The sequence below is a fragment of the Homalodisca vitripennis genome, chromosome 3 (assembly GCF_021130785.1).
Source record: "Homalodisca vitripennis isolate AUS2020 chromosome 3, UT_GWSS_2.1, whole genome shotgun sequence".
NCBI classification, from domain to species: Eukaryota; Metazoa; Arthropoda; class Insecta; order Hemiptera; family Cicadellidae; genus Homalodisca; species Homalodisca vitripennis.
This window is the reverse complement of record NC_060209.1, coordinates 197,411,841-197,426,598: the sequence shown is the minus strand read 5'-3', so window position 1 is coordinate 197,426,598 and position 14,758 is coordinate 197,411,841. Positions and strand designations below refer to the sequence as shown.

At 43.7% G+C, this 14,758-nt stretch overlaps 1 protein-coding gene across 1 annotated transcript; it reads right to left on the bottom strand.

Moving 5' to 3' along the window:
• Nucleotides 1-13,513: 13,513 nt before the first annotated feature.
• LOC124358542 (matrix metalloproteinase-2-like) lies at nt 13,514-14,758 on the bottom strand. Its single transcript, XM_046810842.1, has one exon. The coding sequence runs from the start codon at nt 14,756-14,758 to the stop codon at nt 13,514-13,516; it is 1,245 nt and encodes a 414-aa protein (XP_046666798.1).

Here is a 14,758-nt window from a genome sequence, read left to right as displayed (position 1 = left end):
CAATGACAAGCATGCCTTAGACTGACAGTCTGCCCTGCGAGCAGGAGTCCGTAAAGGAGCATCGAACAGTCACCCAATAACCTGCTGCCACTCATCAATGACAAGCATGCCTTAGACTGACAGTCTGCCCTGCGAGCAGGAGTCCGTAAAGGAGCAACGAACAGTCACCCAATAACCTGCTGCCACTCATCAATGACAAGCATGCCTTATAGTGACAGTCTGCCCTGCGAGCAGGAGTCCGTAAAGGAGCAACGAACAGTCACCCAATAACCTGCTGCCACTCATCAATGACAAGCATGCCTTATAGTGACAGTCTGCCCTGCGAGCAGGAGTCCGTAAAGGAGCAACGAGCAGTCACCCAATAACCTGCTGCCACTCATCAATGACAAGCATGCCTTAGACTGACAGTCTGCCCTGCGAGCAGGAGTCCGTAAAGGAGCAACGAACAGTCACCCAATAACCTGCTGCCACTCATCAATGACAAGCATGCCTTAGACTGACAGTCTGCCCTGCGAGCAGGAGTCCGTAAAGGAGCAACGAGCAGTCACCCAATAACCTGCTGCCACTCATCAATGACAAGCATGCCTTAGACTGACAGTCTGCCCTGCGAGCAGGATTCCGTAAAGGAGCAACGAGCAGTCACCCAATAACCTGCTGCCACTCATCAATGAAAAGCATGCCTTAGAGTGACAGTCTGCCCTGCGAGCAGGATTCCGTAAAGGAGCAACGAGCAGTCACCCAATAACCTGCTGCCACTCATCAATGAAAAGCATGCCTTAGACTGACAGTCTGCCCTGCGAGCAGGAGTCCGTAAAGGAGCAACGAACAGTCACCCAATAACCTGCTGCCACTCATCAATGACAAGCATGCCTTAGAGTGACAGTCTGCCCTGCGAGCAGGAGTCCGTAAAAGGAATTTTAATTTCTAGAGAAAAACTAAAGTTTTTCTCAGAAATTCAGAAAACATCACACAATGAAGAATTCAAACTGTTTTTTCGAAATTACAAACTAATTTACAGAAAAGTGATCCAGGCGGCAAAGGCATATGATGTTTCTAAATCAATTATATTTTCAAAAAAATATTTCTAAAACTGCTTGGAACATCATCAACAATAAAAACAAATCATGCAACAATCAAATCACATTAAAAAATGGCGACAGACTTGTGGAGGACGCGGTTGAGGTTACGAATAGGCTTAACAGATTCTTCAAATCTGTTGCTTGTGAGCAAGGCCCTTGCCCATCACCGCCACAAGGAATCCCAAGACGGAGACAGTGTCCAGTAGCCTCCATGGCACTGGCACCTGTCGTTGAGGAAGAGCTTGAAAAAATAATTCAGCAGCTCCCAGCCAAAAAATCAAATGATTTAAATTTAATGTCGATGTGGCTAATAAAAACATGTTCAAAGCATATTGTGAAACCATTAACCCAATTAGTAAATTTCTCTTTTGAACAAGGAGTTTTCCCCTCACTCCTAAAAACCGCGAAAGTGAGCCCGATTTTTAAGAAAGATGAGCCCCACTCCCCACACAATTACCGGCCTGTCTCAATTTTGCCAGTTTTGAGCAAAATATTCGAAAAACTTTTCTTGGTAAGAATGTTTCAATTTTTAAATAAGCACAACCAGCTATCTGAAGACCAGTTTGGCTTCAGGAAGGGTAAGTCGACAATAGACGCAGTTGTACGTCTAGTCGATATGGTTGTAGAGGGGCTAGAACGTCGGGATCCCACATTGAGTGTGTTCCTAGACTTATCGAAAGCATTCGACTCTGTTTTGTATGTCTAAATGTACCATGACGAATGGCCGAGACATACATGCGTATGAGACTAGAGGCAGAGATAACTACCGAACTGGTAGACACAGAACGGTGGTTTATGAACGCTTGCCTTCACAGGCAGGTGTTCATTTCGTCAACAAATTACCAAATCCATAAAAAACGCTCCAACGCCCAAGGTGTTAAAAACTCGTTTGAAACGTTTTTTAGTGTCACAAGCATTTAATAATGTAGACGAGTTATTAGCATATGATTGGGAGACCACCAATTAAAAAGACTGACTGAATCCGCCGCTGGAAGTGGGAATCATTGGCGAATGAATGGATGAATGTAAATTTGTAAATTGTATGTCTGAATGAGATCTATTGTTGGGTGGATGACAAAATTCTAGCAAGTAAAAAGTTGACTTTTGCCATGCATTATAGAATGTTCCGCAATAAAAATCTGATTTGATTTGATTTGCGAGTGGTGGTTGTATACGAAAACGTGTTAGGTGTTCGTGTACCGTATGTGAAACTGTTATTGCTAGAGCACGTTGTATGTGCGACCCATACTGACATCACTCATACTGTACAGAGATTGAGGCAGTGTCGGATACTAGGTAGTCCGAGTAGTTGGTGATAATGGCTACTGCTGCTTGTGATGTGTTTGTGGCGTGCGACGTGTGTGGTGTAATGGTGAGGAAGTCGAACATGGCACGTCACCATAACACTGCTAAGTGCAAGTCAGCCGAAGGAGTCGAGCCTCACGTGTCGAAGACGAAAGAACATTGTGTGCACTGCAACAAGTCAATAACAACGTCAGGCTCGCCATCTCAAAGTGTGTGGATCGGCTAAAACGTCTGTGGAACCTCAAACGCCGTGCCCGCATTGTCAGCAACCGATTACTATGTCTCATTGAGCCGTCACATCAAGAAGTGTTCACCAGGCGGCTTAAAGCGTAAGCATGATGATGAGTCTCCAGCACCTCAGCCTAAAATCATGAAACCTAGCAAACAAGGGGGTAATATTAAAAAGGTACAGCAAGCGTTCAATGGTCGTATGTTAACGTACATGATTCAAAACAAGCATGGTATCAAAGACCCCAAAAGATTTCTCAAAACATGTAGAAAGTCAATCACTCGCGAAATAGCACAACTCGTTGATGAACACAACATCAAAGCTAACCTCGTGTTTGAAGCCGAATACACAAAACCGACGAGTGGCGTGATTCAAAAGATGAATTTCAAAACAAAAAACACCGTGATTCTTCCAACTACGGACATTAGGGTTTACGTTACAACAGCAATGAAAAAGCTTTTGGTCGAAATGGAAGAGTTCTACGCCAAGGGATCTGGTTGGACCTTGCACAAAATCCTCCACCTCGAGTTACGAATTAATCGTTACGTTCCACTCCGAGGCTCCAGTTACATGGAACTACCCAAAAAGATCTCAGCTAAGAAAGCAGTCGTAAACTGTCAATAAACATAATGAACAACGATCAGAAATGTTTTGTATGGTCAATCTTGGCCGCATTGTATCCCGTGGACTGGCGAAACAATCCATACAGAGTGCAACACTATCAACCATTTCAGCACGAACTAGATGTACATTTGGACGGCATCACTTTCCCTGTGAGTCTCGACAATGTCAAGCTCTTTGAAAAGCGATCTGGAATGTTCATAAACGTATACTCGTACGACGAGAAACTTGTCGTCTATCCGCTGTACGTGACACGAGAAGAGAAAGACACACACGTTGACTTGCTGTATAATAGAGATCAAAATAACTCGCACTACTGTCTCATCAAGAGTTTGAGCCGACTTGTTAGCTATCAAGTATCAAAGCATGTACATAGGACCTGGCTCTGCAAGCGCTGCCTCATGCATTAAGGTACCGAGGATCTACTAAACAGACACAAAAAACTGCAGCGAACATGAGGCAGTGAAGATCGTGACACCGAAAGAAGGTTCCACCTTACAGTTTAAGGATTTCAAACACGCGATGAGAGTTCCATTTGCGGTGTACGCTGATTTCGAGTGTATGCTGACTCCCGTAGCCAGCAGCAGCCGGGATCCCGATGCAGGAAGTTCTTACACCGAAAAGTACCAGAAGCACGAAGCTGTAAGTTTCTCGTACTACACCGTGTACTCTGACGGTGAGTACAAACCACCAGTTTGCCATTTTGGAACTGACGCGGCGCAAGTGTTCGTGGAAAGCGTTCTGAAGGACTCCAAGGAAATATTCCAACTGTACTCTAGAGCTGCTGCCAGACCGATGGAGCTGACTCCAGACGATTTACACGCAATAGCCAACTCTCGGCAGTGTCACATCTGTGGCAAGTCATTCAACGATCCCAATGATTACGAAGTTCGCGATCACGATCATCTAACTGGCAAATTCAGAGGTATGGCACACAACTCTTGCAACCTCAACTACAAGAAACTGCATTTCCTGCCGGTGTTTGTTCACAACCTGAGCGGATAGGACACCCACCTGTTTATAAGATGTTTGGGCTCAATAACGAAACCATCAAGGTAATAGCAAACAACGAGGAACGTTACATCTCCTACACCATCGAGGTTGAGCGTGGAGTGAAAATACGGTTCTTGGACTCGTTGAAATTCATGGCAAGCAGTCTAGACAAACTAGCAAAGAACCTGTTTGCCGATCAGTTCAAACACACTTCCAAATTCTACCAAGGTGAGAAACTTGAACTGTTACTTAAAAAGGGTGTCTATCCCTACGACTACATGGACAGTTTGGAGAAGTTTGAAACTTCGTCCCTGCCCGCTCAGAACGACTTTTACAACAAGCTGAACGATGCTCACGTAAAGCCAGAAGACTACCAACGTGCTGTCAACGTTTGGAATACCTTTGACGTTCAGAATATGAAAGACTACACAATGCTCTACAATCAATCGGACGTACTACTACTGGCAGACGTCATGGAGAAATTCCGCGACGTTTGCATGCAGACGTAAAAGCCCCACACACTACCGGACCAGACATTCAGACCAGACCGTCTGGTCTGGTGTCAGGCACACTTGTCGTATCGTGTGTGGGGCTGTCTGCGGACCGATTTTCTCGGACCAGACTGTCTGCGTGTCTGAAGCCCCCCACAGACTGACGAGCATGTTCGCGAGCATGCTCGTGACGGTGTTGGCGGCGAACATGCTCGCCCGTGTGTGGGGTCGACGAGCATTCCAACCGGCGAGCATGTTGGGCTCGGCGCTCGGCTCGTCGGAACAGGCGAGCCGAGCGCCGAGCCCAACATGCTCGGCCGTCTGTGGTGACGACCAACATGTTCGCGAGCATGCTCGCCGGTCACCCTCAGCTGGAAGTCTCGTGTCATGTGGTCAGTGGGAATTGTTGGTGGGAATTGTTGTTATTTCGGTTGGCAACACTGATGTTTTGTCAGTCGGAGCGTCGGAGGGCGGGAGAAAGAGGTCAGTGTGCTGTAGGCTATTGTTCTTGTTGAGGAAGTGGTGGCGAAGTGTAGCTTGTGCGGTTATAGTGCAGTATTGGTGATTTTTTATTTGTCTAGTTGACAATATGTCGTTCAGCGATAACAAACCATTTTGGACTGAATTTATAGAACTGTATAGGGAACAGCGGTGTTTGTGGACGTGAAAAGTCCAAATTATTGTAACAAACATTTACGAAAGGAAAGTTTTGACGTGTTTAATAGATAAATGTAAGGAAGTATTTGTGAAAGCTGATGAGAAGTTCGTCAAAGCGAAAATTGACTCTTTGCGTGCGTCGTTTCGACGAGAACTAAAAAATTAAATGCCTCGAAAAGCACAGGGAAGGGACTTGACGAAGTGTATGAACCATCATTGTGGTATTTCGAGTTACTTATGTTTACAACAGATGTGGAAACGGCGAGGAAAGGTTTATCTTCGCTGCAAAAGATAGTTGCCCCGCCCGAAGATTCAGAAGATAACACTGAGATGACGGACGAAAACGTAAGTTGTAGTTTAGTTTTAGTTTAAGTTGTAGTGTAGGGCAAAGAGAACTCCCCCGTCAGACACCCGTCCATTCACTCCACAATTTACGTACATAAATTCATAGTTTGCGTTTACCACAGCCAATAATACAACGCTGAAGAAACCTTTGTAATTGAAGAAATACGAACCACTTCCAGGAGGTTGAAGGATGGCAATATGCTTTCCATCAAGAGCCCCCACGCAGTTTTCTACTTGCCAGTATTTTTTAAAATCTGTAGCAATATTCATTCCAGTCGCTTTCATTCTCAGGCAACTGAAAAAGAAAAAAATATATACTACTATGTTTTGAAGATGTGTCGTTATAAGTGTACTATTTCCATTGTTCTTTCACAGGAGGCCGAGAACTCGCCCAGTATCCTGGCCAGTCCAGACGGAGGTTCATCCACCCCTGCTACGCCTACTAGTTCGCTCTCACAAACACCTGCTCAGAACATCAGATCACAAACATCAGACTCCGCGAGCAATGTACAACGGCGCCAGCGTAAAAGAAAAAATGTCTCGGAGTATGATCGAAAGAAAGAATCATTTTTGGACGTAGCAACCAACGCTTTGAATCAACATGTTAATGAAAATCAAGCATTTGGGAACAGTATCGCCTTCCAGCTGGAACTGGAACATACTCCTCCAAACAAAACGAAACCCCCACAAAGGGCCACCACAGCGTTTGCATCCATTTCGCACCCGCACTGCAAAACTTGACTATCACACCGTAGAGAAGCAACAGTACTGAGCGGCGACGGCGAGCATGTTCGCGAGCATGTCCGGTCGTGTGTGTGGGCAACGCCGAGCATGTTCGCGAGCATGTACGCCCAGCATGCTCGCGAACATGCTCGTCAGTCTGTGGGGGGCTTGATGGTTGAACCCTCCGACCACCGACGGTCTGAGGTTCCCCCACCACTATGTTTTGTCCGGTCTGTGAGTGTGTAGCGCTGTCTGTCGGACGGCCGGCCGACTGTCGCGACAGTCTTCATCCATCTGTTGCAGTGAGTGTTGCTGTTCTAGCGCAACATCGTGATGTCTTCACAGCAATTCCCAACCGAACAATGAAGCTGAAAAAGAGGTTTTAGTGGAGCTTATTGAGTCACTAAAAGAGAACCGATGTTTGTGGGACACTAAGTGCGATGCCTATGCGAATAGGGATCTACGGAGGGCAGCACATGGTTCGCTGTTGGAGATATACAAAAAATTCCAACCGAATGCAAAAATTGACCTGCTCAAGAAGAAGATAGAAAATCTCAAGTGCAGTTTCAGACGGGAATTGAGGAAGGTAAGCTTCACAACATTGATGTTTGTATAAATTATCCAATAATTTATTAACTTCTTGATTTTATATAATTTTTATTTATTTATTTAATAATACTAGCTGAGTACCCGTCTTCGTACGGGGATCTTATTGTTAGTAATGAGATGAGTACAGACATAATAGAAGCATGTTCTAAGTTACTATAATGTAGAATAGTCAGTAAAAATATACTCGAAAACAGTCCTAACGGTATTTTATTCGAGTATTTCTCAGTATTTATAAACTTCTTTTCATTTCTGGAACTAAAACTAATAAGTCTAAAAACTAACCTCGTGGTTGTTATCGTCTGGAAAAGAAAAATTAATTTTAAAATACCTGCCATTTTGAAACGGTTTGGCCGATCTTTCTCATATACGAAATTCGCCTCAGTTTTATTACTTCCAAGTAAGTATTTTAAAATCAGTTTATTATGTACAATACCTGATGGGGATTGCAAATAAATTATTTTGCACACGATTAGTATTTTAATAAGGATATAATGATTACAAAGGGGAACATACATTTCCCCTAATAGTAAGCTAATAATAACAAAATAATTGAAATTAAACATTCATTGCAGGTAAGAGCCAGTGAAACAACTGGAGCTGGCAGCAGCCCAGATATATACACCACGTCTCTGGTTCTATGAACTCATGTCATTCTTGGAAGAGAAGGAGATGATCAGAGAAGGATTGGATACTCTGGAAGAAGACGAGTCACAAATGGATGCTGTGGTAAGCAATTTAGCAAAATCACGTTATTGCGCTCTTAACATATCCTCTTGAAACGTAAGGGCTCCTTTGTCGTTGTAGTAGTCAAGAAAAAACATTTTCGAATGTTCTTTCCTTGTTTAGAAACAGTTCTTACACTCGATTGCTGCATTGGTGCCAAGGACCGCACCTCACGCCAATCCCCAGGTCGTAACTGCATTGTATTAACATCTTCAGTGTCAACAGATGAAGGGGTTTATGTACATTGCATTTCTCTGAGACAAGTAGTTGTGTAAGGCGCAACATGCAAGAACAACTACTTCTACATTTTCCACATTGATTGCAATGGCTTGTAGGGAAAACGCGAAACCGTGATGCTAATATGCCAAACGCGTTTTCACAACCCTTCTTGCTCGTGATAGTCTGTAGTTGAAAAATTCTTTGCCCATGAGTAATATTTTTTTTAACGGGTAAGGCTTCATTATGTTAAGGGCTAAGACTAAACCCAGAGTCTCCAAGGAAAACATATGGGACGCACTTATTCGTACCTGGTAAAGCTGTTGGCGCTGGTAATCTCAATTCATCATTTATAAGTCTCTGGTAAAAAACTCGAGTTTTGGAGAACTGTAGAATCACACACACTCCCATTGGCCCCAACATTTACGTACATAAACTGATAGTTTGCATCAACGATAGCAAATAACACTATGCTAAAAAAACTTTTTATAATTGTAGTACTGCGATCCGCTTCCTGTTGGTTTTTGTATAGCTATGTGTTTTTCCGTCCATTGCTCCAACAGCGTTATTGAAGTTCCACTTGGTCTCAAATTGATGTGCAACAGTTCTCTATTCATCCTCAGTTTTTGGAATCTGAAAATAAAGCATACTAAATTGGTATCGTTAATTTCAGGAAACAGTTGGTGACCCAGGAAGTGGTGCAGCAGTGGTGCAAGAACAGAGCAACCAACGGCAGAACGCAGGTCCTTCTACTATTGTAAATCCGGCTGGGACTAGGGCTCCAATTCTACGAAAAAGGAAAATGAGTGCATTGGACAAAAAAAAGGAAGCCATGTTTGACTCTGTGCAAATTTACTGTCTGCAACCGAGGCCGAGTGGGAGGTGATAGGTAAATCGCTTGGCTTACAACTCAGCCAACTCAATAACGATCAGCAAACCATTGCCCAAAAATTGATTTCAGATATAATTTTTTATGGAAAGCGTGGAGAAGAAGCTGACTGACATGTCATGTATTAATCTAGCCCCAAATTCTTCGCCTCATTTCTTTCAAACACCACACCCATCTTTACAAAGCATGCACGATAATCACAGATTCAAACGTTCAACACCTCCTTTCCCTTCTCAAAAATCGCATACCCTTGTTGCAAGCCCATCTCCACCCTTCATTCCACCACTCACCATCTTCAATAACTACAAATGAGTCCAATAGTAGTGCACAAGATGACTACAAACATAACAGAGTTAAATTCAATCCAAAATCCTCGTGGTTACTACAATCCCGATCACGAATATTATTAATATTTTGTAAAAGTTAATTTTTCTGTTAATTTCCCCACTATAGTCGTACATTTGGGTTCCATTCAACTAATAATTATGATTTTTTTGTAATTTTTTTAATGTCCTGTTGGACTTTTTAAAATGACAAACGACTGTTTCAATGTGTTTGGACAGTATATGAGATTCATATGAGTTGTTTAAAACTACCAATAAACTAATTGTTATTGAATATTGTGTGGTTTATTTACCTTTATGTACTTCTTCAGACAGTGGTAAATTGCAGCACAGGTTTCAGGTATGATTGATGACAGGAGCTGAGGCGAAATAGCAGCACTGAATTTTAAGTCTTCGTAACTCCTCCAGTTGCCAGATATCGGAGAGTTACAATCAGCCTCTCCTCAGCACTCACAGAACTTCTAAATAAAGTGTTTCTTTTTCTCAATGAAAGGCTTAACCATATAGAGTAAATCGGTAAAACACTGCTCGTCCATTCGCAAAAAAATTTCTAAAATCACTCTCGTCCAGTTCTTTTAACAGATTTAAGTGTGTAAACCTTTTTTCGATCATGAAGCCCACTGCTTAGCCCATATTTTCCGTTTCTTCCAGCGTCTTTCCTCAGTTATCAACATACAATTAAGAGCTAAACCTATTTTCTGGTTCCTAGACAACACTGGTGCCATGACGTTCAGGTGTTCTCATCACGGTGTCTCAACTACGAATGTTTGGTCTGGGAGTGTGTAGAGCCGTCCAAGACGGCATGCTTGCAGCCAGACGGTCTGGTCTGAAGGTCTGGTCCGGTAATGTGTGGGGCTTAGTACCAGCTCGACCCTGCTTGGTACTACACGGCTCCCGGACTCGCTTGGAGCGCGATGCTCAAGACCACTGGCATCAAACTCGAGCTGCTTACTGATTACAACATGATCCTGATGATCGGAAAGGGCATTCGAGGCGGAGTGTCACAGTGCTCTAACCGGTACGCTGCAGCCACCAACTCGTACATGGAAGATTTCGATGAGGAGCAACCGACTTCCTACCTGACATACTTGGACGCCAACAATCTGTACGGCTGGGCCATGAGTCAGTACATGCCGTATAAGAACTTTAAGTTGTGCAAAACCAACATTGACGTTACAAAAGTTCCGGACGATTCACCAACTGGCTACATTCTAGAAGTCGATCTAGCGTATCCAAAGAATTTGCACGACTTGCACTCTGACTTGCCTCTTGCACCGGAACGTCGAGTACCGACGGGATCGAAAGAAGAGAAACTCCTCACTACACTGTTTGGCAAAGAAAAGTATGTTGTCCACTACAGGAATCTAAAACAGTATTTGTCGCTCGGCATGAAACTTAAGAAAGTCCACAGAGTGCTGAGTTTCAGTCAATCTGCCTGGCTCAAGCCCTACATCGACTTGAACACCCAGATGCGTACGCAAGCCAGGAACGAGTTTGAGAAAGATTTCTTCAAGCTCATGAACAACAGCGTTGTCGGCAAGACAATGGAAAAAATCCGGAACAGAGTGGACATCCGACTAGCCACAAAAGACGAACAGGTTGACAAGTGGACGGCACAACCCAACTTCAAGAGCAGGACGATATTTACCGAACAGTTGGCGGCTGTTCACATGAGCAAGACTAAGCTGCTCTTCAACAAAGCCATCTACGTTGGCATGAGCATTCTGGACGTGTCGAAAACGTTGATGTACGACTTCTACTACAACGTCATCAAGAGACGGTACGGGGAACAAGCTCAACTTCAATATACGGACACCGACTCGCTCACTTACCACATCCAGACGGTCGACTTGTACCATGATATAAAACATATGATTGATCTGTTCGACACCAGCGACTACCCCCAGCCCAACCGATACAACATGCCTCGAGTCAACAAGAAAGTGTTGGGCAAAATGAAAGACGATCTCAACGGTAGAATAATGTTTGAACACGTGGGACTCCGGTCGAAAATGTACGCCTCCAGATCTCTTGGTGATAGTGTCATCAAAAAGTCCAAAGGTCTAAAAAAGACAGTGATCGAGAAACACCTGACCTTCGACGACTACAAAAAGTGCCTTTTCAACAGAAGTGTACAGTACAGTTCGATTAACATGATCCGGAGCTACAAGCACGACTTGTACAGCGTTGAATTAAACAAAATTGTTCTGTCAGCTCACGACGACAAACGCTACATTCAAGACGATGGCATCGGGACTCTGGCCCTGGGGACACTACAACATTCCCGAAGAGGTGATGGCTGAGCTGGAAATCCGGTCTGCTCTGTCGACACAGTGAGACTACCTACGGTAAAACAAATGTAAATATATATTTTTTTTTACTGTTTAGCTGTACGTAAATATTTCACACATTGAGATGTACGTATTTAAAAAAATGTATATTTTTTTAAATATTTTTGTTGCTATTTTCCCTTGGAATTTCTTTTCAGATTTCGAGTAATGTACTCTGTGCTTAAAATCACAAAAGAAAGCTAAAGTCTGATATAAAATAAATGTTTAATTAAAAATGAAGTCTTGATAATGGAAGCAAACGAGCTGTAATCTGTAAGGTCGTGACCCAAGATAAACCGTTCCGAGCAATATTGTATTGCGAATAACTTGTGTGTAAAAATATAGTATTAGACCTGCCTTACGAAAACACGTATTGGTGCGTTGGTTCACAGAACCATGCGAATGACGTTTCGCGTAATGTCGTACAGGAACTCTGTCTGAGACACCAATATTACGTACGCCGTAGTGCCCACGTCGCCTTGTGCGGACGCAACTGCTGTAGTAAAATCCAATTCGACTTGTATATCGTTTCTGGACCTGTCTCGGCTGGTGGGATGCAAATGCGTGTCAATCACAACGAAGGGGTACCTCGACTTAAATTCGTCCATGTTGACATACACGTCCGTATCGCCGTATATGAGTTTTCTAAATGCCAAGTACTGGTCGTACAACAGCCTGTAGTTTTGAGTCGTCATATCGCAGTTGTGCATTTCTGCCGGATAGCGGTGTCCGTTGATTTTTACCGACACATTCTTTAAGTTGCAATGATCGAATCGACTTGGGTTTTTCTTCTGCTTGTTGCTGCGGTCGGTTTGCATTGCAACGATAATGAATTTGGGATTGTACACGTTACGATAGAGGCCGGTGACGTCAAAGTTGAACGTTGAACCGAACACGCCTTTCTTATCGATACACTGCCACTGCAAGTAAGTGTATTTCAGCGAATCCTTATCACTCATTTGTTTGAGACCGGCAATCAGCTGGCTCTTGGCGTTTGTCTCGTACTCGACCAACGGAACACGCAACACAAACGACTTGATTACAACTTTACCGTCTGCCGGTTCAGTTGCTCCTTGTGCGTTACCCGACCAGTGGAATATAGCGTCATTGTCTTCGGCTCGAGTGAACGTGATCTCGAACCCACCTTTGTACATCGGGTTACGCTAATGGCCAAAGAATCCCAGACCCAAGTGGCCGAGTGTGCCCAACGCTTCGAACTTGCTGCCGCCATTAAACTTGGAAATGAAACCGCTAGTCGGCAACATGTACATTTGGGATTTACTGTAGCTCACCAATCCTTTCACTTGACTCGTAATGCCGGGATGGTCCACACTGTCGAGCAGTGTTGTGTTTTTTTTCAGTTCGATTCGCGAAAACAGGTACGCTGGAAAATTGTCAATCAGTTGAATTGTCGACGCTGCGGGGTATTCGGTACCGTCCTTTTTTACCAACTCACCGTGCACGTGGTACATTATGCGAGAATCGTAAAACGCATCTCCGTGATCCAATTTGAAAACGGTATAGTTGTTTGGCGTATTGAAGTTTAGGTCCGAGACCGGCATCACGGTCCGGTACTCGCTCCGCTCTATTCCAGTAACTTGTTCGTCGTACAACTTGTCCATTCTCGATCTAACATTGCTTTACGACATTACTTGTGTTCAATACGATATACAAATAAAGTTTTACTAGTGTTTAAGCGTCAGATCTGAGGTGTAACAACTTTGATACCATAACGTGCAATTGTTTCAAAATGCTATCTTCCATGCAACTGATTTGCAACACGTCAAACAGATTCAGCACCGTACGAGTTACACGTTTCGAAAATTCATTGTACACATATATAAGCGATTCAGTCATAAAGTACAGCCTCCCGTTAGTGTATCGAAATGCGCTCGTGATCTTTTTTGGTAGATCCGGGAACACCGTGGTAAAAACGCCGAGCAATTTAGCTTTTAGTTTTCACTCGTCTACTTGGAATACGAGATCGCTGGCTAAAATGTATGTTAGTCCTGTATGACCGTTCACCACAGCGTTTATCTCCACGTTCGGATACTCGAGAAACGCTTCAACAGTAGATTCAAAAATCTTTTTTAAACTAGGATAGTGGATGAAATACACTTGATTTCTGGTGAATAAAACTATTTCACCATTAGGCCGTCCATAAATAGCAGTTATGTTTACAAAGTCGTGCGGCAGAAATGGTAACCACTGCGTTATTATTTTGGGTCGGTTGAACTGTGACGGCTCACGATCTGTTTCCTCCATATCTACTACCCATACCTTCTTGTTGTGAAACATGAAGATCTTGTTATTGACTATCAGAACAGTTTGTAATTTGGTTTTGTAATCACACAAGTTGTTAGTCGAAACTCCTCTATCGGAAGGTGGTCGCGATGTAGTGGTGGTCGTAGTAGTTGTCGTCGTCGTCGTGGAAGGAACGGGATAACCGTAGAGATATTGGATACCGTAAATATCGTCCTTACCGAGATCGAGTTCAGACATGTGTGTGATGTTTGGTGGGATTTCGTAGTATGGATACATCACGGAGTCCCGTTGTGACGAGTGACTCAATCCCAACGCGTGACCGATCTCGTGAACCAAAACAGAGAAGAACGATGTTTTTCCAGGTGCCGGGAGATTCATACCCATGTCCCAGTCTTCGTCGACGTCGAAATGAATATCAGTCTGGTTTTTCAAGACGTCTGGGAAAAAGGCGTGTGCCAACACCGATCCGCGGCCGTCGAACTTATACGGACACGATGATCTGGTAGCGTACATGACGTGGAGAGAATCCAACGATATAGGAATGTTGGAATCGTAGAAAGAGCGATAAAAAACGAGGTTAGTGTGTATCGCCCAAACACCAACGGTACGAACCGCGGTTTGCCCAACCAGTTCAAAGTTACTATTTCGGTACCTACTCCATTTGGTGTTGTTGCTCAGTATTCTATATGGCAAAGGATTGTCTTTGTTCCCGCATCGCGGGCTCCTCATAAACGCTTCTGTTTCAGGGTTCATGGACCCGTCAACTGTGAGATTATATTTAGCTTGAAATGTCTCTATCGCCTCCTTTAAGATTTCCCCGTCTACCAACGAAGTAGTGTTGTCATTCTCTAAATATCCGTAACGTTTCAAATAACACACAGAGTCTTCATTTGCATAAACTAGGGTGGCTGCAATAACCAAATACGTGCAGTAATACAT